The sequence below is a fragment of the Aristolochia californica genome, unplaced genomic scaffold, assembly GCF_029961685.1.
Source record: "Aristolochia californica isolate CCGP_79_NKW_82.1479 unplaced genomic scaffold, dmAriCali1.0.hap1 SCAF_9, whole genome shotgun sequence".
NCBI lineage: Eukaryota > Viridiplantae > Streptophyta > Magnoliopsida > Piperales > Aristolochiaceae > Aristolochia > Aristolochia californica.
The window spans coordinates 32,459,648-32,484,829 of NW_027182290.1; the positions used below are offsets into that span (position 1 = coordinate 32,459,648).

At 36.8% G+C, this 25,182-nt stretch overlaps 3 protein-coding genes and 1 long non-coding RNA gene across 7 annotated transcripts; 3 read left to right on the top strand and 1 right to left on the bottom strand.

Annotated features, from left to right (window-relative positions):
• The first annotated feature begins 1,080 nt into the window (after nt 1-1,080).
• On the top strand, nt 1,081-11,204 carry LOC137940077 (uncharacterized). Its single transcript, XM_068784994.1, has 18 exons — nt 1,081-1,343; nt 1,521-1,583; nt 1,824-1,978; nt 2,262-2,375; nt 2,478-2,543; nt 3,440-3,523; nt 3,615-3,701; nt 3,975-4,066; nt 4,175-4,235; nt 4,505-4,564; nt 4,734-4,794; nt 8,035-8,142; nt 8,994-9,112; nt 9,197-9,268; nt 9,735-9,820; nt 10,010-10,106; nt 10,403-10,542; nt 10,627-11,204. The coding sequence occupies exons 1-17, from the start codon at nt 1,124-1,126 to the stop codon at nt 10,529-10,531; spliced, it is 1,674 nt and encodes a 557-aa protein (XP_068641095.1). The 5' UTR covers nt 1,081-1,123; the 3' UTR covers nt 10,532-10,542; nt 10,627-11,204.
• A 4-nt stretch (nt 11,205-11,208) lies between these two features.
• Nucleotides 11,209-12,561, bottom strand: LOC137940078 (DNA oxidative demethylase ALKBH2). Of its 2 annotated transcripts, none has more exons than XM_068784996.1 (4): nt 12,344-12,561; nt 12,007-12,123; nt 11,638-11,827; nt 11,209-11,549 (listed from the first exon to the last, which is right to left on the bottom strand). In XM_068784996.1, exons 1-4 carry the CDS (start codon nt 12,485-12,487, stop codon nt 11,368-11,370), a joined length of 633 nt encoding a protein of 210 aa, XP_068641097.1. In that variant the 5' UTR covers nt 12,488-12,561; the 3' UTR covers nt 11,209-11,367. The 2 variants fall into 2 exon arrangements, with proteins under 2 accessions (XP_068641097.1, XP_068641096.1); XM_068784995.1 differs by having other exon boundaries at nt 11,211-11,549; nt 12,327-12,561.
• A 293-nt stretch (nt 12,562-12,854) lies between these two features.
• On the top strand, nt 12,855-17,359 carry LOC137940079 (large ribosomal subunit protein eL13z-like). Its single transcript, XM_068784998.1, has 5 exons — nt 12,855-12,946; nt 13,497-13,612; nt 13,714-13,847; nt 16,500-16,658; nt 16,759-17,359. The coding sequence occupies exons 2-5, from the start codon at nt 13,504-13,506 to the stop codon at nt 16,978-16,980; spliced, it is 624 nt and encodes a 207-aa protein (XP_068641099.1). The 5' UTR covers nt 12,855-12,946; nt 13,497-13,503; the 3' UTR covers nt 16,981-17,359.
• A 741-nt stretch (nt 17,360-18,100) lies between these two features.
• LOC137941501 (uncharacterized) lies at nt 18,101-19,630 on the top strand. Of its 3 annotated transcripts, none has more exons than XR_011110413.1 (4): nt 18,101-18,299; nt 18,387-18,437; nt 18,564-19,034; nt 19,117-19,630. It is a non-coding gene; the product is annotated as an uncharacterized lncRNA (long non-coding RNA). The 3 variants fall into 3 exon arrangements; XR_011110414.1 differs by lacking the exon at nt 18,387-18,437 and having other exon boundaries at nt 18,102-18,299; nt 18,564-18,766; nt 18,896-19,034; nt 19,117-19,629; XR_011110412.1 differs by lacking the exon at nt 18,387-18,437 and having other exon boundaries at nt 18,102-18,299; nt 19,117-19,629.
• Nucleotides 19,631-25,182: the final 5,552 nt, after the last annotated feature.

Sequence of the window (25,182 nt, forward strand, 5' to 3'; positions counted from 1 at the left end):
CAACTCGACTCCATGAGAAGCCATAAAAAAGAGGAACTAGCAGCGCAACATTCGACGCGGGAATCGGGGACAGATATGCAAGCAGCGAATTGACTATTAAGTCAGGCGAGCATCCGAGAGGGACGCATTGAGGGAGTTATGACTCGGAACAGCCAAACGGGAACCGGGAACTTGGGCATTTAAATTTCTGAGTTTAACTGCCCGGAGCCGAACCGAACCAAACTCGAACCTGCATATATTCGAGTTGAACTTAGTCTAAATACTTCGAATTCAAACTCAACTTCGAGCTCAAGCCCAAAAATTTTAATTGAATTTGAGCTTGAACTCGATCTAGGTTCAAGATCCGACCTAGATTTAAAATTATAAATATAAAAATAAAAATTTGTGATGAACTTAATACCTTTGAACTGCGAGTTCCAAGACTTTGCAGTGGAACATACTAATACATAATAACCAGCTTAATAAACCTAAAAGAAAAAACAAACACTTGAAGTTAGTTAACGTTTGAGGTAAATAAGAGCAACTATCAACAAACTAAAGAGGGAATTAACAAGAGTAATTAGAGTATAATATATTTTCGTAAAAAAATTAGATTAATGAATTGAGCTTGGAAAATCTCAAAGTTTGGCTTGTTATACTTAATGAGTTTTAATTCATGTTTGAACTCCTGAGCTCAAGTAAAACTAAATTGAGCTAAGTTTTCTTTTAGCCAAACTCAAACAATTTGCGATCCGGTTTGCCTTGGTGCCACTCCTACCTATGATTCAAGGTAGACTCCTGAGTTGTCAAAAATAGTAGGGGTAAGTGACAAAGCCAAAATGACTTACCACATACCAAGGAATTGACCATTTCAACAAGAAAAATGTAGGTCTTGAAACGCCTTTAAATAGTGAGTTTGAGTGAGAAAATGGGTTGGCCTTATTGTACCAAGTGAAGAGCTTCGAAGTGTTAAGGATTATTCCCTCCATTTCAAATTTTCCATTATTAATATATAAAATTTATATATTCATTTTCGCAGAAAAGGTACTTTTATCTGTTTCTCTCTTTTTCTCATCATCCATCGAATTCTTCAGTAGTAAAACTACCAAGCCTCAGCTCTGTTACTCCCATCCTCTGATAAGAAATGGAGGGAATTCTGTCTTCGGTTCCGCCTCCGTTCAACAGCTGCCTGGATTCGAAAGACTTCTTCTCTAAGAAGCCTCTGCATTTGACGACCCATTCGGTATCCGAGGGTGGGTTCTCTATACGAGCGGTCAGTTCATACAAGGGAAATGTGATTTCCCATTCTTTCCGGCTCTCAAAAAGAACCAGCAACTCGAGTGCAGTGACTTCTCAAAGAGCAGGTCAAACACCTGTAGGTTTTCGCTATTTCTTTGGGGCGTTTGTTGAACTCTAGCTTGCAGCTTTACAGTTTGAGCTGGAGCGTTTTGCCCGTATAAAATTAGTTGTCCCGTTTTTAACCTTTGACGCTTGGTGATTCAGAAGAATTTGATGTGTATTAGCTGTAATTTGCATTGTAGGGCCTATGGATCGACTGAAGAAAGCTGTTGCTCTGAATTCGGAGGTTTCTCCTCATAGAGCTGGTATACGTAGTCAACTCTTCCAAATTCTCCCTCTAGTTGCCATCTGTCTTTCGTTAGCATTCTTCACTTTGATAATGTAGTTGTTGTTGACTCGTGGTTATTTTTTTATATACGTGATAATTCTTTAAAAAGATTCGACGGAGGTTTTTTATTTTGGTTTCTCACGTTTTAACAGAATGCATTGATGCTTGTTAAGACCATTTCTAATTTTTATGAGAACTTACTTTCTTTGTTCAACAGTTTCTGCTGTAAGGCTACTACGGATAGATCAGGGCGGTGCTTTTGTGGATCTTTTGAATCACAATGGAAATCATTCCGGGGATAATGAAATGGGTTATGTTGAGCGAACTCTTGGATTTCATACACGTGCGCTGGATGATAGAGACATCAGACTGGTACCTTATCTTGTTTTCACTTGACACTAATGGACAAAAAACAACAATGAACACGGGCTATATAATAATTTGGGTGCATGAAAGGAATTCTAACCACGTTATATATCCTTAATGAGTTTAGAATTTGTTTTGAAGTATTCAAAGTTCAAACATGACTGCTTCTTTAAAGTACCTAACTTAAATACCTTCTCTTGCAGTGTTGATCTTCTGTTCTCTTCAGTCCTATCTTTCAGTAAAGATCATTTTTTATGCATTACATAATATTGGGTTCATTGGGTGCTAGGTGACAGAGATAGTCGGAGGTGCAGTTCGGTGGCGACGTTACCTTGATCATTTGATACACTCACTTTGCAGGGATGAAAACATATTCAGAGACATGGAACCTCTTCTCTTGCAGGCTAATTTCCTTATCCTTTACCAGGACTTAATTTATATATGATTTTTAACTCTATTTTCTGTTGTCTAAAGTTTCCTGAAAATGTTACTCTCTTGGTTTCAGATTCTTCGAATTGGTTTCTATGAGATTCTTGAGCTAGACATGCCACCATATGCGGTTGTCGATGAGGTAATCTTAGTCCTTTCCCAACTTTTCAAAGGAATAACTTAATGTGGTGGTGTTCAACACTTTATTTTGAATATCCACTTACACATTATTATTCACTAAATGAGTGTTTCCCTTGTACAAAGAAAGATGATGATTAAATTCCCTGATTTCCTCCTTTATTTTCTTAATGCATTGGCCGGTCTGTTGTTTCCTGTTTAATTCCTGGTTTGCCATACATTCTTGGTCTTGATAAGCATTGTAGTTTGTTTGTGTGATCTGTTATGAAACCAAATACCTACAATTATGTTGTTTGTCTCTTTGAAAATCTCATGTTCTACGAATATAGTAGATAGTTAGTAATGTAGAGATGGGGGCTTATTGTTAGGAATTAGGCGCCCTAATTCCAAAATAATGAGAGCAATAATAATAATTGCTGAAGAAGGAAAAACAAACACGAAAATACAACAAGATTTATATAAGTTCGCCTCAAAGTGAGACTACGTCTTGTCTTCCGTCGCTGCAGTAATTCACTATAAAAATGAAAATAGTTTACAAGAGAAATTGCACACACTTATAAGTGTTTTTATCTAACCTCTCTTGGGTTGCAACTCAAGATCCTTTTCCATGATGATGATACTCCGGGTGATAAAACCCTAACAACGGTGCCCCCCCAAATATAAAGAGAAAATTAGGACAATCAGATTACAAGTATGAAATTCTCAAACTATCCTTAATAAAACAACAGTCAATATATCGTGGACCTTCCGTGTACCGACTCAGCGTAAGGCGTTAATTAGGCTCCACAACTTAACACTTATCACTGTTTTTACTGTAAATCACTCTTTAAGTTATGTTGGATCCTTACAGTTTTAATGCCATTTATGCCTTAAACTGTTAACAACTAATTGGAATTTCAGAATGTTAAACTTGCCAAAGTTGCCCTCAGGCCTGGTGCTGGTAATTTGGTCAACGGGATACTGAGGAGACTTCTTCGACTAAAGGTTTTGTCTTCAGGTTTTCCCAAAAAAAATTACTCTGGTGAAAGAGGTTTAAGTCAGTAAAACTTGAGCCCTTTTATGTCACTTGTTGCAGGAAAGCAACTCCCTTCCCTTACCAAAAGTAGAAGGAGATGATCGTGCAAAAGCACGGGCTCTTGCTATTCTTTATTCTCATCCAGTGGTAAAGTTCTGCTTATGCCTTCCTTGATTTTCATTGTTTAACTAATATGGGCAGCCATCGTTCCATCTGGGAAAAAATAACTGCAACTGGATTAAAGTGGAAAAAGTTCTCAATTGATTTCTAGATATCTCCATGATTATTTCTCAATTAAAGTGAAAAAATGCTCTCAATTGATTTATAGATGCCCCTGTGATTATTCCTCCATTGGATTAAACTGGAAAAAAGTTTTGAATTGATTTATAGTTGTCCCCATGATATGTCATTATGATTTAGTGGATGGTGAGGAGATGGATAAAATATTTTGGGCAAGAAGGAACAGTGGAGCTGATGAAATGGAATAACAGTAAACCCAGTTTCAGTCTCAGGTTTTTGGATATTTCCTTTTCTGTCTATTTGTTTTTGGACACTCTCTCTTTTCATCAGTCCTAGATAAGTTCTCATATATGATCAGCAGTTCATTTTACCAATTCCAGGGCAAACAGCAGGAGAGGTTTTACAAGGGATGACCTTGTTGAGCAGCTAAACTTTTTGAAGGTGCTTCTACTGCTCTAGTTTCCCACTTATTTATTTATTTTTGAGGAAGAGGTGGAGGAGGAGAAAGATAGACTTACATGTTCCTGAATACAAAGGTCAGGTGATTGACGTTAATGTCTAAAGGTTTCAGGAACGTCTGACTCCATGCTCCTTTTCTCCTAAAGATACTGTCAGGAAGATCTCACCTAGAAAGTATCAATGACTCTTTCTATTAATTCTCTGAATGGAAAAAACTAAATTTGACCAGATGATCTTGTCTTAAACCTCAGGTTCCACATGAGATTTCTCTGCATATGAATGACTTTGTTCGCATCAAAACTGGAATGCAGGTAGAACAGAAAATGCTATGGATATTTCCATCTTATTTACTCTGCTAAATCTTGGAGATCAAATCTACCCTAATTAGAAATATTCTGCCCATTTCCATCCTTTTCATAATCTATCTATATTACTTCTTTTTCTTTCATATGGTGAATATTCTATATTACTGCTTGACAGAATGTAATACAAGCTGGATTACTGAAGGATGGTCTGTGTTCAGTTCAGGATGAAAGTGCAGGTTAATTCTTCCTTCTAGGATGGGTCTAACAGTTAACTTAAATTGGAGACAAATGCCCTAAGTATATTTATTGAAGAGTCTGTTGTGAGAAAAAAGTTGTAGTTTGTTGTTCTATCCAATCTTATCCTTAGTTTCTTGGAATCATGCCGCACATGGTTTTTTTTTTTTTTTTTTTATAAAGATGTAATCCATTAAAAAAACAAAAAATTTCAAAGAGATAGGGAGCAGATCCATAACAACAAGATGTTGAAGAGATGCTCCCTGTTTGGCAAGCATATCTGTTGCCGAATTTGCAGATCTCGGAGTGTGAGACCAAATACAAGAAAATAGTGAGGTAATCTCTAAAATCTCCTGGAAAATTTCCCAATGCCTCCATGGCGGAAAAGAAGTGCCACGGCCCCATCCAATGACTACCTTGGAATCCCCTTCAATGTGAATTGGGCCACTACATTTATCTTTGAAAATCCGGAGCCCGTTGAGAAGACCATGAAGCTCTGCAGACGTTGAGTTGGAGATGCCTAATGGACCCGCATAAGAAAACCACTGATTACCAAATGAGTCTGAAATCACACCTCTGAAACCTGCGATCCTCGGATTACCGAGAGAAGAACCATCAAAATTCAATTTTAAGTATCCAACCTTTGGGGGCGCCCACTCTTTCATAACTTGAATCTTGGTCCCCAAATGCATCCTTGCTAGATTGCTCCAGTTTTCACGAATAGAAGTGCCCTTGAAAGAACAAAAAGGTTTTTTTGTCAAGAGCCAGGTGGATATTTGGCCCATCACTTTGTCTGCTACATTTTTCTCAGATTCAAATTTAGCCTCGAACCGCCTCATATTCCGTTCATTCCAAATCCCCCATGGCACAAAACTGACACATGGCGATAGCATCATTTTACCGAGCCCAGGAAGGGGATAACCATAGATTGACTTGCTAAAACTAAATAGATCTGCAGAGATACATATTTGCAAATCGAAATTGCAAAAGATAGAGGACCAAACCTTCCAAGAATACCGGCATAATAACAGGGTATGGCTGGCAGATTCATCTTCAATGTTACAAAGAGGACATAGCAAGTCTATTGAGGGGTGACCCCTTCTTCGAAGCACATCCGCTGTAAGGATCTTATTTTGGCAAACACTCCACATGAAGAATTTTACCTTTGGAGGGCAACAAAGACACCGAACAAAGTAAATATAAAGCTCACTCTGCGTTGAGTCCCAACCATTAATGTGTCTGTATGCAGATGCAACTGAGAATTTACCGCTTTTGTCAGGCCACCATATGAGCTTGTCTGCATTAGAAGGCCTCATCCTGACATGGTTTAAAGAATCCAGTAAACGACTTGCTTCCATTGCTTCTACATCAGAAAGACCCCTTCTGGGATGGAGACTCAAAACACCTCCCTCGAAAGCATCTACCACTGTTATCTCCCTTTGAGTGGAGATAAGAAATAGACTGCTAAAAGAGTTTCTCAATGGTTCCTGTCCTATCCACCAATCGTCCCAAAATTTAAGAGACCTGCCGTTACCCACAAAGAATCTACAAGCTGAGGAGAAATCTGGAGAAGTAAATGAAGAGATCTCCAAATTGATGATAGCCTTCTCCGATTTCCCTCTGACATCTACCATAAAGAATTCCAACCCAACTTGGTACGAACCATATCCTTCCAAAGGTTTGATGAATTTGTGTTAAACTTCTATATCCACTTAAGAAGCAAGGCTTTGTTCAGTTCTTTTGATTTTCGAATCCCAAGTCCACCTAATTTCTTAGGCAAACAAACTTCATCCCATCTAACCAGGTGATATTTAAAGGAATCACTCGAACCTCTCCAAATGAATCTTCTTTTCAATTTATCCATGGTTTTGCATACCGATGACGGGCAGGGCATAAAGGATAGCGCATAGTTTGGGATGCCAGCAATACATGACTTGAGGAGTATCAATCTACCTGCTTTGCTGAGGAGCTGCCCCATCCAAGTTCCTAACCGAGCTTCAATTTTTTCCACCACCGGGTTCTATAAGTTCTGAGAAATTCGCCCATGAAAGATAGGGAGACCAAGATATTTTGTAGGTACTGCAGTAGTAGAGCAACCAAATGAACTTGCCATCTCTGCAAGGTTCTCCTGGTCCACATTAAATCCTATGAGAGATGTTTTCCCCCCATTAACTTTCTGCCCAGTTGCTATTTCAAAAAGACCCAATACTGCCTTTGTCCTCCTAACACTGTGCATATCTCCGACTCCAAAAATAATAGTATCGTCTGCGTACTGAAGAATCGGAATATTAAAAGCCTGGTGCGGACTTGTTGGAGGTAGCCATCCAAGGTCGACCGCTGAATAGAACATAGCGGACAGGAATTATGCTACTATGTTGAATAGGAGCGGGAAAAGAGGGTGCCCTTGTCGAATACCCTTGGTTCCTTTAAAGTATCCACATATCGAGCCATTGAGTAGAAGGGAATATGATGCTGAACCCACACAATTCCGAATCCAAAATCGCCATCTTTCACTAAATCCCATTTTTTCCATTATTTCATCAAGCAAGATCCAATTTACTCGATCAAAAGCTTTTTCAAGATCAAACTTTAGGGCGATTCTTGGGTCCTGATTACACCTGAAATGATCCATAAGCTCGTGTGCAGCCATTGTGGAATCCAGAATCTCTCTCCCCTTTAGGAAAGCGCCTTGACCTCTGTAAATGACGATGGGCAGCACTGCCTTTAAACGATGTGCTAATATTTTTGCAATGATTTTATATGTACTCGTAACCAGACTGATGGGGCGAAAATCCTCAGGTTTTTCAACACTTGCTTTTTTCGGCACCAATGTGATAAATGACGCGCCAATGCTGCGGTATGTGATGCCGTTTCTGACGAATATCTATTCTCTAAAATATATAGTTAGCACGTAGGTATGCTGCTTGTGTCCTGTTATTAGAAGAATCAAGTCTCCCTAGACATAAAACAACCGTCCAGAACACAAGCATACAGTGCTAAGATTTTCATGGAGAAAGTAGATCCTGAAAACGGATGTTGATAAAAAATGGACACAGAATGTAGTCATAAGCTTGTGATGCTACCTGAATTGTCTCTGTTTTAACATATAGTTGAGCATTATTAATAGTATCCAGTTTTTTTCCTCTTTCTGCTGGTGTTCCAGTTTTTCCTTATTCACTGTATTGGATAATTTTTTAGATCTGTGGTGACGTTAGAGTTATTAAATCAAAATTAAAATGCAGGCATGGTTGTATCTGTTGTCGACCCACTACCTGGGGATACTATCATCGACTGTTGTGCTGCTCCAGGAGGAAAAACTCTTTTCATGGCATCATGTTTAAAAGGCCAAGGTGATCTTTGATGGATTTTGTTGACATTTTGACCTGATATCATAAACTATTATTTAGGGCTGTAATGGACTGGATATAGCAGGATCCAGATCCGATCTGTTTACCAGTATCCGAATGTCTGATGTCCACAAAAATTATCTGAAAATCACATTCTGGTTTTGATTTGTCAGATAATATCCAGATTTGGATACTATTGGAATCCGAAACCTGAACCAAGAGTAATAAATAGTTAAAAAACTAATTAAAAGCTAATATTAATAAAATCTTAAATGTACAACTGTAATTAAGAGTAATATTCTCAATTATTACAATATTATCACACATTTCTTCTTTATACATTTATATAGAAAATTTTAGACATAAACATCTCTATTATGTTGTCAAATTTGAAGAGATTCTGGATTTGGCTATTATCTGATCTGGATCTCTTGGTTCCAGTTTCGATCTAGACCCGAGTCGGATATTATATTGGATGTCCGATTGAGTTCTGTTGGATCTAGATTTTGATATTGTCTGAAATACTGGATTCAGATTCGGATCAGTTCCGGATACTATTTGGATCCGTTTACAGCCCTGTTGGTATTTCCAATGTATGCTGTTATCTAGTTTTTATCAATCGTTGGAACTTCTTCTTTTACTTTATGGAAATTAAATTGTCATTTTTTTCTTTAAATCGCTGTTATACCCATTCTACTTTGACTCATTTCATAGTTTCAAAGTCGTTTGCTGAAATTAAAATTTAAGTGGTTTTTTTTAACCTACTACCCAACTCATGCAATTCAAACAAGAATACTATTATGGTATTTCAGGAGAAGCTCTATAATTTTGAGTTGTGTCTTATTCTGATGCAGGTACTGTTTCTGCAATTGACATAAACGAAGGTCGCTTAAGAATTCTCAAAGAGACAGCCAAGTTACATCATGTTGATGATGTTGTTACTGCTTTGCATGCTGATGTGTGCAGTTTTGCAGTAAGTTGTTAGTTTAGTTCACCTAATAGATAATTCGTATCTGGTTGGTTTTACATCTCAGGGAACCTTTTTAACTATGTGTAGGAGAAGAGTTTTGTGAAGGCCGATAAAGTTCTGCTTGATGCTCCATGTTCAGGACTTGGTGTCCTCTCCAAGGTTTGTGTGGTTTTTCCATGATTTTTCCACCATTCATTATTCTGCAGCAAGTTGTGGAAGTAAAATGAAACTTTAGACCTTTTTAAAAACAAAAGAGACTTTTTATTTTTAGAAACATTGAAAATGACAATTATGTGAAAGCAGTAGTGTAAGAAACTGAAAAAAATTGTTGCAATCAATTTGTTGGGTTGAGAGAAAAGCAGCTCTTTGGATTTCACCTCGTTTGTATTTCTCAAAGTGATGAGTTGCTTGACCTGTAAGTCATAACTGTGAAGATTCTGTTAATTCCACCAAAATCTTGAAACAAGTGCTGAGTTTTGACACCAAAATTGACTGTATTTATTGGAAATTCTTACTTATTATGAATTTTGTTAGTTATTTTTCCTCATACAAATTTTTTTGGCTTTCTGTTGTGCAAATTCTTGTAAAGTAATATCTCACTTTTCTCTTTCATTTGTTATTGTAGCGTGCAGATTTACGTTGGAATAGAAGATGGGAAGACATAAAGCAATTGCAGAATCTGCAAGATGAACTACTTGATGCAGCATCTGTGTAAGCCCAAGCCAAAGCATGATGATTTTGAAAGTTGGTTGAATTTTAATACCTGTATACTGCTTTCTTTACTTCATCATTTGCCTAGCTCATGTTTCGGTGGTGCAATTTTTGTTTTCTCTTTTAAAACTTTTTGTTAAAGCAATGCGTTCCTTTAAGATACCTTAACTAAGACATTTCCTTATATAGGTTGGTAAAGACCGGCGGTGTACTAGTCTATAGTACTTGCTCGATAGATCCTGCTGAGAATGAGGAGAGGGTGGCTGCATTTCTTCTCAGGCATCAGGTTTGAAATCTGGCTAAAAGTTGGTTGGGCATTGCTAGCAATTTTTTGACAACTATAATAATTTTTTACCTGTAGGATAAAATGATAGGTGTTCACTGGGAATCTAAAAGATGATGTTCAGTAGTGTTGATACATTTGGGGTTGTCTTCCTTAGATTCTTAGTATGGAGCTCACAAACTCAAGTTTATTGTAGCAACTATTGAAATTACATTAAAACCCAATGCTGAGACGTTGTTGAGTTCTTCCCACATTATTGCCAGCTTTAAAATGATGTGATTGTCACCATTTCATCACAGGAATTTAGTGCAGATCCAGTCGACAAATATGTTCCACCTGAATTTGTAACAGAGGGAGGCTTCTTCCTCTCCAATCCAGTGAAACATTCTCTTGATGGGTCATTTGCTGCTCGACTGGTTCGATCATAGGCAATATCTTTGTAAGTACAAATGCTATTTCCGTTCCATGAAGTTTTGCAATTGCTTGAGTGGCATGCCTAAAATTTTAGTCTCTACAAATTTAGGTCTGCTGTCAGAGTTGGAGGAGCAACAAAGGACTATGAAGAGTATCCCATAGGTTGCTTTGAATTAACTTGAGTTGTATTTGACACCATTGATGGCAGAACAAGAAACCCATACATTGAAGTTCGACTCTCAAAAGATTCAAAGCTGCTTGATTGCAGATTGACTAATTGCTGGGTCTGTCAGGTTGGGGGCCAGGAAGAGCTAATGTTTGATTGAAATGAGCAGTTGTGAATGCTCCATAGATGGGGTACTAACTAATCAAACTGTGGATCATACCCATTGTGCTCCATTAAAGAAACAGGTCGTTGCGTGACAGAAATGGTATAATAGCTCATCTGATGTGTTTTTACACTTCCAAATTCACCTAGTAGCATCAGAGGCTATTCAATCGATTTCAAGGAGATGGCTCGGGCAGCTGTCACAACTTTTTTTATGAGATTGAAGTGAGACGGGATCTGGTCGATCTGGTTGTGCAATGCCTCCGAAATGTAACTGATGGTCTGTGCATTACTGTATATTTGTATATCTCTAATTGATGAAGAATGATTGTACCCTTGTGGAAGATCACTTAAATTACAAACTTTGATCGCTTTACTCCCAACAAATTTTCTCTGTAGAACTGAGGTGCGAATTGAAGCGGCCCATACATAGGAGACATTTCTGGAGACGATTGGCTTCCTTCCATCTTTCTTATATAGAGATTAAAACATGTCCTCAAGGCTTCATAAGGAAATAAAAAACTATATTGGTACATGTCTGAAAGTGAGGTTGATCCGAACAGAATGGGCTTTTACACGTTTGGGTACAGAATGCAGCCAATCACGCTGGGTGTAGCCTCTCATTACCAACAAAGAGCCATGCTTCAGAATAAACGAATGCCGAGAAGAAGACCCTTCGTTTACTCGACTGCCAATAGATTGAGCTGCACAATTGAGATATATAAACTGAAAAGGTTAATAAAAGAATTTTAGAAAGCAGAATATCAGTATTATCCTTTCTGTGGATGGCACCTGAGGTTGTTCTGCTTGGTTTCTTCTTGAGCAAGAACTCCCTTTCACACCCAAAGGATACTGATGCAATCTCCGGTGTGAGACCGTAGAGTTTTTCATCATCAGCATGCCAGGCCACATAATCAGAACCGTTCTTGTAACGATTCAAGAGTAAACTGTTAAAGTTGCTCCCAGGAAGAGCTTTGTGAACCTGCACCATGAAAGCAAGATCTATGAGGCTCGAAAACAGTCTAAACTTAACCATATCATACTCCATGATGATGATTATAATAACGATCAAGTTCATGGAGTACGAAGATTTAAACAAGATGGCTCAGTCCTCATATGTTTCGGTTTTTTTCATCTACATAATCAGCAAAAGGTCCTTACAGCTGCCAAAATGTCTTTTAGCGGAGGATAATCGTCCCAAGAATAAGCATGCGGCTGGTATCCACTATATCTGAGTTCAGGCAGCCCTTCACTAGCGATGTAGCATGTATCTCTAGGCTGCAAAAGAGGATACACGAAGGGATATTAAAGAGAACACCGAAGAATACAGTCATCGATGTAAGCTTGCATCCATTTCCGGAGATGCAACGAAGAAGATGGGTGGTTCGAATAGGTATTTAATCAAGAACCGTCCTTTCAAGGTTTACTAACAATACTTAACAAATGATTTTACTTCGAAAAAATACACTGGAGCGCCAAACCTGGATGCAAGATCGACCAAAGACGCGAATAGAAGGCCTCGTCCACGGAATTTGCTTGTCAAGATAATCGAACAAATTCCAGGACTCCTCGAAGGGCAAAAACCGAGGGATGTAGACAACCTCGCTCCCTTTGCCGAGATCAAAAGTCCGCTTTTTGCCATTTTCGCTAGGGTTGGGTTTCGCAATTTCAGTAAATCCCAGATGCTTAGAACTCATCTCAGAGGAATGAATAGAAACGAAATTTCCAGGTTTCCAACATATTAGGCTTCGGTTTTTTCTTTCCTTTTTCAAGAATTGTTTTTTAAAAATTTACTGGAATTAACAAGTGGGTTACATTTACTTTATTTTTATTTTTTTACCCGGTTTTAAAATAATGATTATTCAAAAATGATAATGCATAAGTATTTACGTGACAAATGGGCTCTTTCCCAGCCCTGGCCGATGCTGCCGAAGCCGGCTTCCGCCAATCCATAAGAGGACACAACAAACCTTTTCATAATTCCTAAGGTCAACTCAGGAATTCCTCTTCTTCTATATAGCCTCGCAATGGTCTGTTTTACACCGGAGCGAGCCACTGCGTTGGGCGATCATTGGAAACTCTCTCCCCTTCGTCAGCAGAGGTACTGGACTGTTATTTTCTTCTCAAGTTCTTCATCTTTATTTGCTTGTTCGTGGACACTTCTAATTTTTCATTATTTGAGAAGTCTCTTCGCGGCTTTCGTCATGTATCTGGAGATTTTCAGGGTCTGAAAGTTTGAAGGTTTGGGGTTATACAATACCAAATCTCTTGGATGGCGTAGTTTGCTTTTGATGAATGTACAGGGCTTTACACTTGTAATTTGCCATTGAGCTTGATTTGATGATTAGGTGTTGGTGGTAACTATGGTTCTGATGTACTGTCGGGAGTGCCCTTATTTGGAAGTTTCTGGATCACTACAGACATATTTTCTCTCTAGTATTATTTTTTATCTTATTACTAGGTTAGTTCCACTGCTGTCGAGCATTAGGCTCTGGAGCGAGTACTTACATTGGATTTTGATCTGTGATTGGATGCTACGATAGCTGGATTCTTGATTGTTACGTGCTGAAAACTTTGGATTTTTTAAGAAAGCATTTGAAGATTGCTATCTATTTTGGTAATTGAATTAAAAATTTCTAATCCTCTGTCAGGTAAAGTATGGTGAAGCATAACAATGTTGTGCCTAATGGGCACTTTAAGAAGCATTGGCAAAACTATGTGAAAACGTGGTTCGATCAGCCCGCTCGGAAGCAAAGGAGACGCATTGGTAAGCAACTGTTTAAAAAAAAAATTAAATTAATTATTATTGTTTTTCAGGCTGTTCATTGAGTAAGACTATATTAATGTAAGCTATATGATCTTCTGTAGCTCGTCAGAAGAAGGCTGTAAAGATTTTCCCAAGGCCAACATCCGGACCTATTCGTCCAATTGTACATGCTCAAACCCTGAAGTACAATATGAAAGTCAGGGCAGGCAGAGGTTTCTCTCTTGAGGAACTCAAGGTTTCCATCTAAAACTTAATTTACATGTTCTCTGTCCTTTCCTCTTGATGTGAAATGTCATAATTGGGAAGATTATGAGTTATTTCTGGTAAGAAGATCTTTCCTTTTTCTATATATTGCTCTGGTCTAGTTGCTTTTGGATGGAGAAGATTCATGTCAATGAAAATTCATGGTGGCAGTGTTTTATTGGCATGCTGCATGTTGAAATTGATATGATTTGTATACTGTAGTTTGAGCTTTCTCTAGTAAGTGAGCGTCTTGGACATTGGTATGCTCTATGCATTTTCATTATAATATAATACTAGTCCTATTTCCTCTGTTTTTTAAGATAGTTGTTGAAAAACTAGTACAAGGGATTTTGGTCATTTCACCTTACCCTCACATTCATATTCTGATGTAATCTTGTTCTCTATGTTGAATTATGTCTATAGTCCAAGTTTCATGTATATAGGACATGTAGAATGAGCCATATAAGAAGATTAGGATTTCACTTAAGTGAGGGCAATTTTATAAATTTATCATAGCCACTTAAATAAATAGGTTGGGGTTGTGCACGATCCCTAACGTAGTTCATTCTTTTGAGCTTTCTCCTCCATCTTCTCTCTTTCCTTTCATCTCTCTCTTTCTCCTTACTTTTTACATGGCATCAAAGCCTGGAATTGAAAGATAAAACAATGTATTGGAGATTAGTGGGCAAACTCATATATGCTACAGTTACTAGCCAAATATCTCATTTGCAGTCAGTATAGTGAGTCAATTCATGGAATATTCAATTAAGATTCACCTAGAGGTTGCATAGAGAATCTTAAGATATCTAAAAGGAGCATCGGGGACAAGTCTTTTCTTTAGACCCAATGATCGCTTGAGTATTGAAACTTTTTTCTGATGCCGATTCTGCAGGTTCCAAGTTTTATAGAAAATCAACCACTGGATATTGTGTGTTTCTGGGAGGAAACTTAATCAACTAGAAGAGTAAAAACAGAATGTTGTTGCTTGATCTAGTGCAGAAGTGAAATATAAAGCGATGTGGCTCACACCGTAGGTGAATTAATGTGGGTGAGATTTGTTGCCCAGGAGTTAGACTTTTATCAGAAGGAACCTATGACTATGTACTGTGATAACTAGGCAACAATCTTTATTGCTAGTAATCCGGTGTTTCATGAGAGAATGACACATATAGAGGTAGACTGTCATTTCATTCAGGATGTTGTGATGAAGGAGGAGGTGGCAATCCCATATATTCGATCTGGTGATTAACTTGGTGATTTTTCACTAAAGCACTTGGGAAGCGTGAATTTTTGAACTTCTGTAGCAAATTGGGCCTCTTTGATGCTTCAACTTAAGGGGGAGTGTTGAAAAGCTAGTACAGGGGTATTTTGGTCATTTTTCCTTACCCTCACATTTATATTCTGATGTAATCTTGTTTCCTATGTTGAATTATGTCTATAGTCCAAGTTTTATGTACATTGGACATATAGAATGAGAGATATATGAAGATTAGGGTTGCACTTAAGTGAGGGGTAATTTTGTAAATTTATTATAGCCACTTAAATAAATAGGTTGGGGGTCATGTACAACCCCTAACGCAGCTCATTCTTTTGAGCTTTCTCCTCTATCTTCTCTCTTTTTCTCATTCTCTCATTCTCTCTCCATCTCTCTCTCCTTACTTTTTACAATAATTAATTTATTAAAAGACACTTTTGCCTTCAGTACTAGTTGCTTCTCTTGTAATAAACTGATTAAACCATGTACTGTTTACTTTAAAAAAAGAGTGCTGATCCACCATTTAAAAAAAAGGTGCTGATTAAGAAATGCTAACTATTTGAGCTGTGGCTATGTCCGTAGATGCAACATTTTTTTTAAAAAATGTTATAGGGTACAAGGTGTTACTTGTGGGGAAAAATGACAAAACTGTGGTGATCATTGCTTGCATTTCAATCTACTAGTTGTTTCTCTACCAAGCTCCTTTTCTTGTGACGTAAAAATTGAGGTGCCTACAAATATTAGATGGTGGATTTTGGACATTTCTTTGTGGAGCAATATTATCTTGCATTACTGTTGTTATAGTTCATGAGAAGCGAATATATTTCTTTGTCTCAATAAATTGTTCCCTGAAAAATAGCATGAGGAGCAAAGGGTACGATTCTTGAAGTCCTGTTCTAACAAGCATGTTGTTTTACCTTTTTATTATATTTATTAAATATACTATAACATCCTCTTATTTTCTCTGAAGTTTTCTTGCTGATGCCTGTTATGTCATCCTCTGTAGCAATTATCATATCTGTAATTTGGTATTTTTTGGTTGCATTAATTTGGACCTTGTGGATTTGGGTATTTGGCTCATTGGCTATGGGAGAGGAGGGGGCTTAGTGTGAGTTCTTAGGTTTGAGTGCACGAGGGTAAGGTCTTCAACATTCAAAAAACTCAATGAACAAAAAAAAAGTCCACCTTTGATCACTGTTTAATTTTAAGACATTCCTGTACATTTACTATGATGTATTGTAATTATATATATATATATATATATATATATATATATATGTGTGTGTGTGTGTGTGTGTGATTTGGTTAGTACATTCCACGCTTTTGTATTTGGATAAGAGAGTTTATGGCTAGTTATCATTTCTGATGTAGTATGTGTCTGTCTTCTAGGCGGCTGGTATTCCAAAGAAATTGGCCCCAACTATTGGTATTGGTGTGGATCACCGCCGTAAAAATCGATCATTGGAGAGTCTTCAGGCCAATGTTCAAAGGTTGAAAATGTACAAGGCAAAACTAGTTATCTTCCCGAGACGATCTGTCAAATTCAAGGTAATGTTGAAAGTTTGGATGTGAGGATGTATTTGGTCGAGGATTTACTTGGTTTGATTTGGTTATTGATCTAAACTGGTGGTTTCATGTTTGTTCCCAGAATGGAGATTCAAGTTGGGAGGAACTGGCTTCAGCTAGTCAGGTCCAAGGTGAATACCTGCCTATCACTGGTGTGCTGCCACGGGTTGATTTGGTTAATGTCAGTGCTGAGATGAAGGCGTTCAAGGCATATCAGAAGCTTCGGCTTGAAAGGACGAACAAGCGTCACCAGGGTGCAAGGTCGAAGAAAGCTGCTGAAGCAGAGAAGGAAGAAAAGAAATAGGACGGATAGCTTATGTCAAGTGTAAGTTGTAGGGAGAGTAATTCTAAAGTTGATTTTTTTTTTCTCTCTGATGAACATAAGAGTTTTGAAGCTTCTATTAGTCTTTCCTTGTTAGAGATGTTTGTTTTTGACTTTTCATGCTTGATTTATATGTCACATTAGGCTGATGGAAATGCTTTGCGAGTTTCTTTGTAGTGATTTTGAGTTATTTTTACCAGACATTTGATATTCAGCCGTTTCTAGTTGTGTTTAGCTTTAAGATCATGTATTCGATTCTATTGACCATGTGATTGACTCCATTAGCTATGTGCTCAATTCTATCAACTTGTAGACGGAGTTAAATTTTTGAATTTTGAAATGCTATGGCCTTTTTCTTCAATTGGACTCTACTCCTTGTGACAAGTTCTTAATTTGAGGTTAATTATTCACAATTAAGAGTAAATGCACCAAATATCTATAATGTAATAAATAAATGTAAGCAAGAAGAAATTAAATTTTAATTTATTCGATTTAATTAATTTTGAAGGTAAAAATGAAAATTGGGTGCCATGGGTGCAAAGGGCCATGAGAACCCGTCCGGTCCGGCTTAGTTGATATACCTGGATTTTGCTGAGGGTGACTCGGTTCTCGGGTCTGAAGCTCAGACCAACGAGTCACGAGAATATCACGTCTTTTTTGGCAAGTCACGTAACAGAGGAAAGATTCCCTTCGCTTGAGGTCACGTGGCGTACATGACGGATACGGCCGAAGAGGCCTTTATCGGGAAAACCTGCAACAGTCGGTCACCCTCATTAACCCCTTTTTCGGTTCCTCATTTACTCCCTTTCCGTTTCTTGTAATTACTATCAATTATACGACAGCTATCTTTAACTAATTTTGGAGGAATCCATATATACGGGGAGGCCTGTTACGCATCTCTGCATGTGGGGACCAATCTAACGTCGTTCACCGGTTGAGGGCGTCGCAATTACCGGCTTAGCCGGTCGTCCTGTACCCGTCGAAGCGTGGCAATTACCGGCTTAGCTGGTCGTCCTCCACCCTTTGAGGCGTCGCAATTTCCGGCTTGGCTGGTCGTCCTCCCGCCCACGCTGCCTATATTAACCAGCTTCACTGTCTCTCTTTGTCATACTATTCCATTGGCGCTCTGTGCCCTAGCCTTCCAACAATACCTAATTCGTTTTCTCTTCTTTCTCTGTTTCCTTCTTCTTCGTTTTTTTTTTCTTTGAAATCTTGGAGTCGATCTCTGTAAAATGTTGTTTCAAGGATCGAGATGCTAAGCCCTGTAAATGGAGCTTTCTGTTTTCTTCTCTTCTCCGGAGGTATTCTACTCATTTTTTAATGCTTACTCATGGAGCATTTTATCTAAGGAAATTTTGGCGTTTATGCGCTTTCTGTTGCTTTTCAAGGCTCTGGTGCATCGTTTTCTGAACGGGGACGTTGTCGTAATTTGATCTTAGGTCAAGACAGCTGAGAGCCTCCATGCACGGACAAGCAAAATCATAAATCGAAGCATGCATGCTGTCAGCTGATAATGTTGTGATTTATATCTGACATTGGTTTTTTTTTTTTTTTAATTTCTTCAGGAGATTGTGTAACGGAATAATAACCATGAAGTTGGAAGGAGAAAAAGAGGGAGTATTGAGAGCCGTTGTTGACAGAAGAGAGAGAGCACAACCCGTCAACAGCCAGAGAGTCTTTGTTTTTGCTGGGAGTGTGTTCTCTGATCTTCCGTCAGCGCATAGGCTTCTTTCTCACTAATCACAGTACTTTTTCACTATTCAGCAAGGTTTGATCTTACCGAATTGCGTCCTGCACGATCTCTCCCTCTTGGTGTCTGTGTTGAATATTTTATGCCCTGTTAATTAATTTCATTTCTGGACATATATTGATTTCTGTCATGTTCATTTCTTCCCAGAATGATGATATGAAGGCTGGAAACATATCAAAGTGAACCCTAAAAAGAGGGAAAGTCGTCCCTTCCAATGTATAAAAAAAAAAAAAGGAAATTCTGATGTTTATCTCGTGGATTCCAAGACCAGCTTGCTAGAAGCTCTGTAAGTGCTCCTGATATTACTTGTTACATCCTCCACCCTTCAATGGCAGAACAATCACGTCTTTATCTTTTACCCTTGCCAGAGAAGCAAATTAAGAAGAAGACATGGGCCACTGTTTGGTTTACCAATGGCCGCCTCTTCTTTATCAAAACAGTAACGTCCAAAAGTTTTCTATGGTTGAGGGACGGAGCAAGGTACATTCTATGCGTGCTATCACTATATTTCCGCATCAAAGTACAGACAGAAAGCAGAAAGAAGCCGTATCACTAGCTCGCATCTCCTTGACATCTTTTGTTCTTCTCAGAGAATCAGTGCATGGCTATTTTATCTAGTTGAAGGCTTCCACGAGAGCGGCTGCAACTCTTCACTTTACCGATGGCTTGCTCATCCGTTTCCTTTTTCCTTGACGGAGATGCATAGATCGAACCAGATACTTGCAGATATATGGATTCTGTGGCTAACTTTGTTGGCTTTCGGTAATCCACTTGTGCCTGACCTACTCCGTTTGTGCTTTAGACCATGTCGTCATTTCTTTCTGATCCGAATAAAGGAAGGATATCAAAAAGTTGGGGATGGGACTGTCATGCTTTCTAGCTCCTTTAGTTTTTTTAAAATAAAACTATCTCATAAATTTAAATTTATAAAAATAATTTTGTATAATAAAATACTCTTTTTTTATTTACATAAGTTTATAATTTATAATATTATATTTACTTAGTATTTTAAGTGTAAGAATTTAGATACTAAAAAGTAACAATTTGATTAATTATTTGGATATTAAAATTTGTTTAAGTATTTTATTTTTATATATTTAATTAAATAAATAAAATTTAATTTATTAATTCAGCCAAGTTAAAAATCTATCTTAACTTATTAATAGAAAATTTAAATAAAAATATCTTATAAATCTTAAATCTATTAAAATATTTTATTAATAAATTTCTTATGTGCTTTTCATTATATACTAATAAAAAAAAGTAATTCACTTTCAAAATGCACTAACCCAAAATCTATTAGTGTGCTTGTAAGTGGCGAGTGAAAGTTAATTACCTTATTCACTTTTACTCTTTCTTAAAAAAAACGAGTGAAAATGAAATCATCCCTCAAACTAGCAAATTCATTTTCACTCCTCTTGTTATACTCATTCTGCCCTCTCACTCGTGCATTTGGATATAATAAAATTAAACATTTGTTAAGTGTTTTATTTTATACATTTAATTAAAAATTAAAGCTTAATTTAATTTTAAATTATTTAATAATTTAAACTAGTTTGAAATTATCTTAGTTTATAAAAAAATAGTTAAATAAAATTATGTTATAAAAATTAAATCTATAAGAGTAATTTTATATAATAAATTATCCTCTTTTTTTATATAAATTCATGATTTTAATATTATATAAGATTTCTAATTTAAGAGTGACAATTTAGATATTACAAAAGTAACAATTTGATTAAGAGTTTGGATATTATTAAAGCAAGTTTTTGTTAGATCATTTTATTTTTATAAATTAAATTAAAATTATTTTTAATTTAAAACAAGTTAAAATTTATTTTAGTTTAGTAAAATAAAATCTAAATCTATAAAATTTTATATAGTAAAATACCTTTTTTATTTATATAAATTCCATATTTTTATTATTATATTTAATGAATATTTTCAGAGTGAGAATTTAGATATTTTAAAATAACAATTTGATTAAAATTTGGATATTAAAAAAGAAAAGATTTTAATCATTTTATTTTTATAAATTTAATTTAACAAATAATATTAATTAATTTTAAGTGTTTATTAATTTAAAAAAGTTAAAAATATATTTTAGTTTAGTTAAATAAAACTATAATATCAAATTAAATTTATAAAAGTAATTTTGTGTAATAAATACCCTCTTTTTTATTTACATAAATTAATAATGTTTAATATTATATTAGTTAATATTTTAAAAGTGAGAATTTAGATATTAAAAATTAAAAATTTAATTAAGCATTTGGATATTCTAAAAGTAAATTATTTTTAAATATTTTTTAATATATTTAAATAAATAAATAAAGTTAATTTATTTTTGTAATTATTTATTAATTCAAACAAGTTAAAATATCTATCTTAACTTATTAATAGAAAATTTTAAATAAAAAAATATCTTACAAAAGTTTAATCTATTAGATTATTTTATTTATAAATTTTTTATGTCAGTATACTTTTCACCATACACTAACACAAAAATAATTACTTTCCATTATACTTTTCTTTGTGCACACTATAAAAAAAAAGAAATTCACTCGCATTTTCACTTTCACTTTCCATTTCACTTTGAAAATGCACGAAGATATTTATACAGAAGAAACCTTTTCTTTTAAGATGTGCGGGTATCTAAAAAAGAAAATTTCATATTGCCTTGTGACAGGAAAATTCTATAGTACATTCCATTTTATGATACACTATTCATCCATTTACATAAGATATCTCATCTATCAATTACACATTATGGCATGCACAAACCGCCTAGTACCAACATGATCTTCAATAGACTCGGTTGCTTGGAACCACCAGATGGTGATATAATGAAAAGCTTAGGCCATTGCATCACCGACAAATTGTTATCGGAACAAACACAAGTAATGTCCAATAACACATTAAAAAGAAGAAAAACATAAGCTATAATGCAAAAACTTATCCACCATAGGCTCAAACAGCGAATAAACAAACAATTCTTTTCTATACACCGTTCCAACATTCAAATTAAATCCTGTCATATAATTTGATATACGTATTATCTGATACATTGTATTAACCTTCTTTTACTCACTTCTATGAATTACACATTTCAACTTGTTTATGATAACACATGCAGGATTGTTTAGAACCACACACTGCTAAAAAAAATTTAATCCTGTAAATACCAAAAGTGATAAAAAATTGGTTAACTGTGAATTGCGATGGCCACAAAAATGAGAGTTAGCATTGGTTACATTCAGGATAAAGAGAAGAAAACTGTTACAATTTGGCAAAATATGTTCCATAAACTTAGAAACTTGCAGCCGGTTTATCAGAAAGATCGAGCTCAATTAGGGGTGATAGCCGTAATAATAAAATGGAAAATGAGAGGTTGTAATGCATGAGAGCGAGAGAGGAAGGTAAAGAAAAATGGATGCAAAAAACGAGCCTTAAAACTGCCCAAGGGAGGGGAGGGGAGGGAAGGGCTACTATAGGCACAAAAACAAAAGAATAGCCTTGTATAGTCCCATCTCCTCCCCACCAAAATAAAAAAAGGAAAAAAAATAGTTTTATTGATATTTGTTTGATTGGCTCGCAAGCGCACCCCCCTAAGTCTATTACAATTTACAATCTAGATGCCCCCAATCACTCCTCGACAATTTACACCATGCATACCCCCAATTTGAGTTGAAGAACCCCTTACTGGTTACTCATTCATAAGACCCAGATCGTCAAACCTCCTCCCATTCTCCTTGTCATGATATCTTCGCGCCCAGAAACAACCCAACCCAATTTGGTAGTGCAGAACTGAAAATGGCAAATTGCAACTTGAGTATATCATTGTGGAAAATAAAATGATGGAAGAATTCATATTTTAAACAATCTCTAAGACAGTTATTTCATAAATTAAAATAACCAACCAAAATTAGCTGGGAACTCGTGAAACTAAGAAAAGAATGAGAAGATATTTCTAAGCAAAACATATCCAAGAGAAATAAATTGAAGACACGTCATGCAATTTTCAGATAGATACAAAAAAGGGAAGGAAAAAGAAATTTTGATTAGAAAGAGTTAAACGCAAAAGCAGGAATTCAATTTTCTAACTAGTTTGCAAGCTAGTGGGTACTCAGATTATTACCTGAGACGGAACGAACTGAACAGGAATGGCCATAGAGAGCCGGAATCCTTGCCTCTACTTGCAGCCCAGAATGTGTGCACCGTGAGACTTACGACCATGGCCGCTTCCCGTTTTGCAAAACATTTAAGAGAAGAAGACCAATTAATGTCATGGTAGAGAGCAGAAACTACATCGCAGCTAGTATTTCCCTTGATAAGATTTCTATGCGTCATTTTTTCATACAATTAAAACAGCAATGCAGCTAATTCAGACCCTCAACCAAAGCAAGGCAAGGCCACTTTCAACGCATAAGATGGAAAAAGAGTATAGGATCTTTACCATTTCTTGTTATAACGAAGACACAAATCCGAGCACAATAAACCGAGAACAATTAGCCACGAAGTATATAATCAAAGAGAGAAATACGAAATAGATGCAAAATTAGTAAATCAACTCAAACAACACGAAGGGAACGATCTTACGTGGTTCGGCGACAGCCTACTCCACGAAAAGAAACGAGAATCCACTAAAATCGGAAAGGGGTGAAGTTTTGCGGCTTCTAGCATACAAAATCAAGGTCTGATTTCTCACTCAACCCCCCCCCCCCCCTCTTTCTCTGCACAGAGAATCCCCAAAAACCCTCTTCGTCTCGACCTCTCCTAAAAAACCCCCAAATCAGAGCTCCCGATTTAACTTCTTAATCAGGTCCCGAGGCAGATCCGAACCGGGTCGGGTCTGGTAATCGGATTCAAGACACCCGATTAACAAATCTCCACCTTGGCTTGAATTCGATTACTCCTCTCTAAAAAACTGAATTTGTCTATCGCCTTCTCCACCTTGCCTCTTAGGGTATCCTCCTCAAGTACTGCAAACACCAAACGAAAGTCCAAACCGTGCTTGAACTTGAGTGTAGAACCTGAACGTCTGAATTGAGCAGCATTACTACCCGTGACAACTTCACAGTAGTTAGAGGGCTCTGGAAATTGAACGGTCTCTGCCACAGGTAATGCATAAGCGACCATGTCGGCGTAGCCGTACTCATCACCCTCAAAACTCCACCTACTCACTGATATGCCCTAACCCAATATTCCACAGACGAGTCATGTCAATATCTGAATATGAAAATAAGAAACCTGCTGCAATACCTATGACTGTATTGCCCTGAAACACATAAAAAATTACCAACCTTTTTCCCTTTCATCACAACCAGTGTACCCATACAAACCTCCAAAAAACTCCACCTTCAGCTGTATATCTGCAACCAAGGGAAACAAGATAACCTAGAGAAAAAACAAAACCGGAACATGCCGAACTTCTTAAAAAATTCTCACTATACTGCCATACATCTTGATCTGAACCGTTCCAATCCCAAACAGTTTTATAGAGCAAAAAATCCCCATCAAAACTGTACCACCATCTACCGACTGATATGTCGCAGAAAAAATCCTTGATAAGATACATGTGGTAGGAGCGGCCCGAATCAAGTATCCACTCTTCCTGTGAGTGTGCAGCACTCAACTGTGAAAACATATTCTGAACCATCAGAATGATCTTCAACAACCCCAACAACTTCTTCATTTGCTTCTCTTTTCTCCTTCTCTTTGAGTTTTGGACAATCTCTTGCAAAATGATATGGTTGATGACAATAACAGCACTTGCCCCATTTCCCTTTTGACTTCGGCCTAGAACGGCCCCTGCCTCCAGAATCATTCTCTTTCGTTCACCCTCAAACAAACAGACCATCTGCTTGCTCCTCGCTCCCATTGGTAGATACCTTCTTCTTCAACTCGTTTGAGTATAAAGATGCCTTGACATCCTCCATAGAGATGGTATCAAGCTCATGGAGCATAATCGTAACGAAGTGCTCATAGGATAGGGGTAAAGAGCATAACACAATCAGTGTTTGATCCTCATCTTAAATGGTAACTTCTATATTTCTCAAATCCATAACAATCTTATTGAACTCAATAAGATGTTCTTTGAGAGATATACCTTCCTTCATCCAAAGAGTGTAAAAGCGTTGCTTCAAATACAGCCTGTTCGTGAGAGATTTAGTCATATAAATACTCTCCAACTTCAGCCACAAACCAGCTACTGTCATCTCACCTACAACTTCCCGCAAAACCTCATCGGCCAAACACAACTGAATGGAACTGAGAGCTTTGATGTCAAGATCCTCCTTAGCTTCTTTTGACATCGTAGTTGGAAACTTATCTTTTCCATTCAATGCTCTGTGGAATCTTTGTTGTACTAACAAAGCACGTATCTTCACGCGCCACAAACTGAAACTCATCTGCCCATCAAATTTCTCTAATGT

What these genes read in the sequence shown, in the direction of transcription:
- LOC137940077 (XM_068784994.1), top strand. Translation starts at nt 1,124, where the DNA reads ATGGAGGGAATTCTGTCTTCGGTTCCGCCTCCGTTCAACAGCTGCCTG. An exon ending in TTCTTTATTCTCATCCAGTG is followed by an intron (nt 3,702 to 3,974) that starts GTAAAGTTCTGC and finishes ATTATGATTTAG; the next exon opens with TGGATGGTGAGGAGATGGAT. An exon ending in GCATCAAAACTGGAATGCAG is followed by an intron (nt 4,565 to 4,733) that starts GTAGAACAGAAA and finishes ACTGCTTGACAG; the next exon opens with AATGTAATACAAGCTGGATT.
- LOC137940078 (XM_068784995.1), bottom strand. Translation starts at nt 12,542, where the DNA reads ATGAGTTCTAAGCATCTGGGATTTACTGAAATTGCGAAACCCAACCCT. An exon ending in TAAAAGACATTTTGGCAGCT is followed by an intron (nt 11,828 to 12,006) that starts GTAAGGACCTTT and finishes TTCATGGTGCAG; the next exon opens with GTTCACAAAGCTCTTCCTGG. An exon ending in ACCAAGCAGAACAACCTCAG is followed by an intron (nt 11,550 to 11,637) that starts GTGCCATCCACA and finishes TCAATTGTGCAG; the next exon opens with CTCAATCTATTGGCAGTCGA.
- LOC137940079 (XM_068784998.1), top strand. Translation starts at nt 13,504, where the DNA reads ATGGTGAAGCATAACAATGTTGTGCCTAATGGGCACTTTAAGAAGCAT. An exon ending in GAAGCAAAGGAGACGCATTG is followed by an intron (nt 13,613 to 13,713) that starts GTAAGCAACTGT and finishes GATCTTCTGTAG; the next exon opens with CTCGTCAGAAGAAGGCTGTA. An exon ending in GACGATCTGTCAAATTCAAG is followed by an intron (nt 16,659 to 16,758) that starts GTAATGTTGAAA and finishes GTTTGTTCCCAG; the next exon opens with AATGGAGATTCAAGTTGGGA.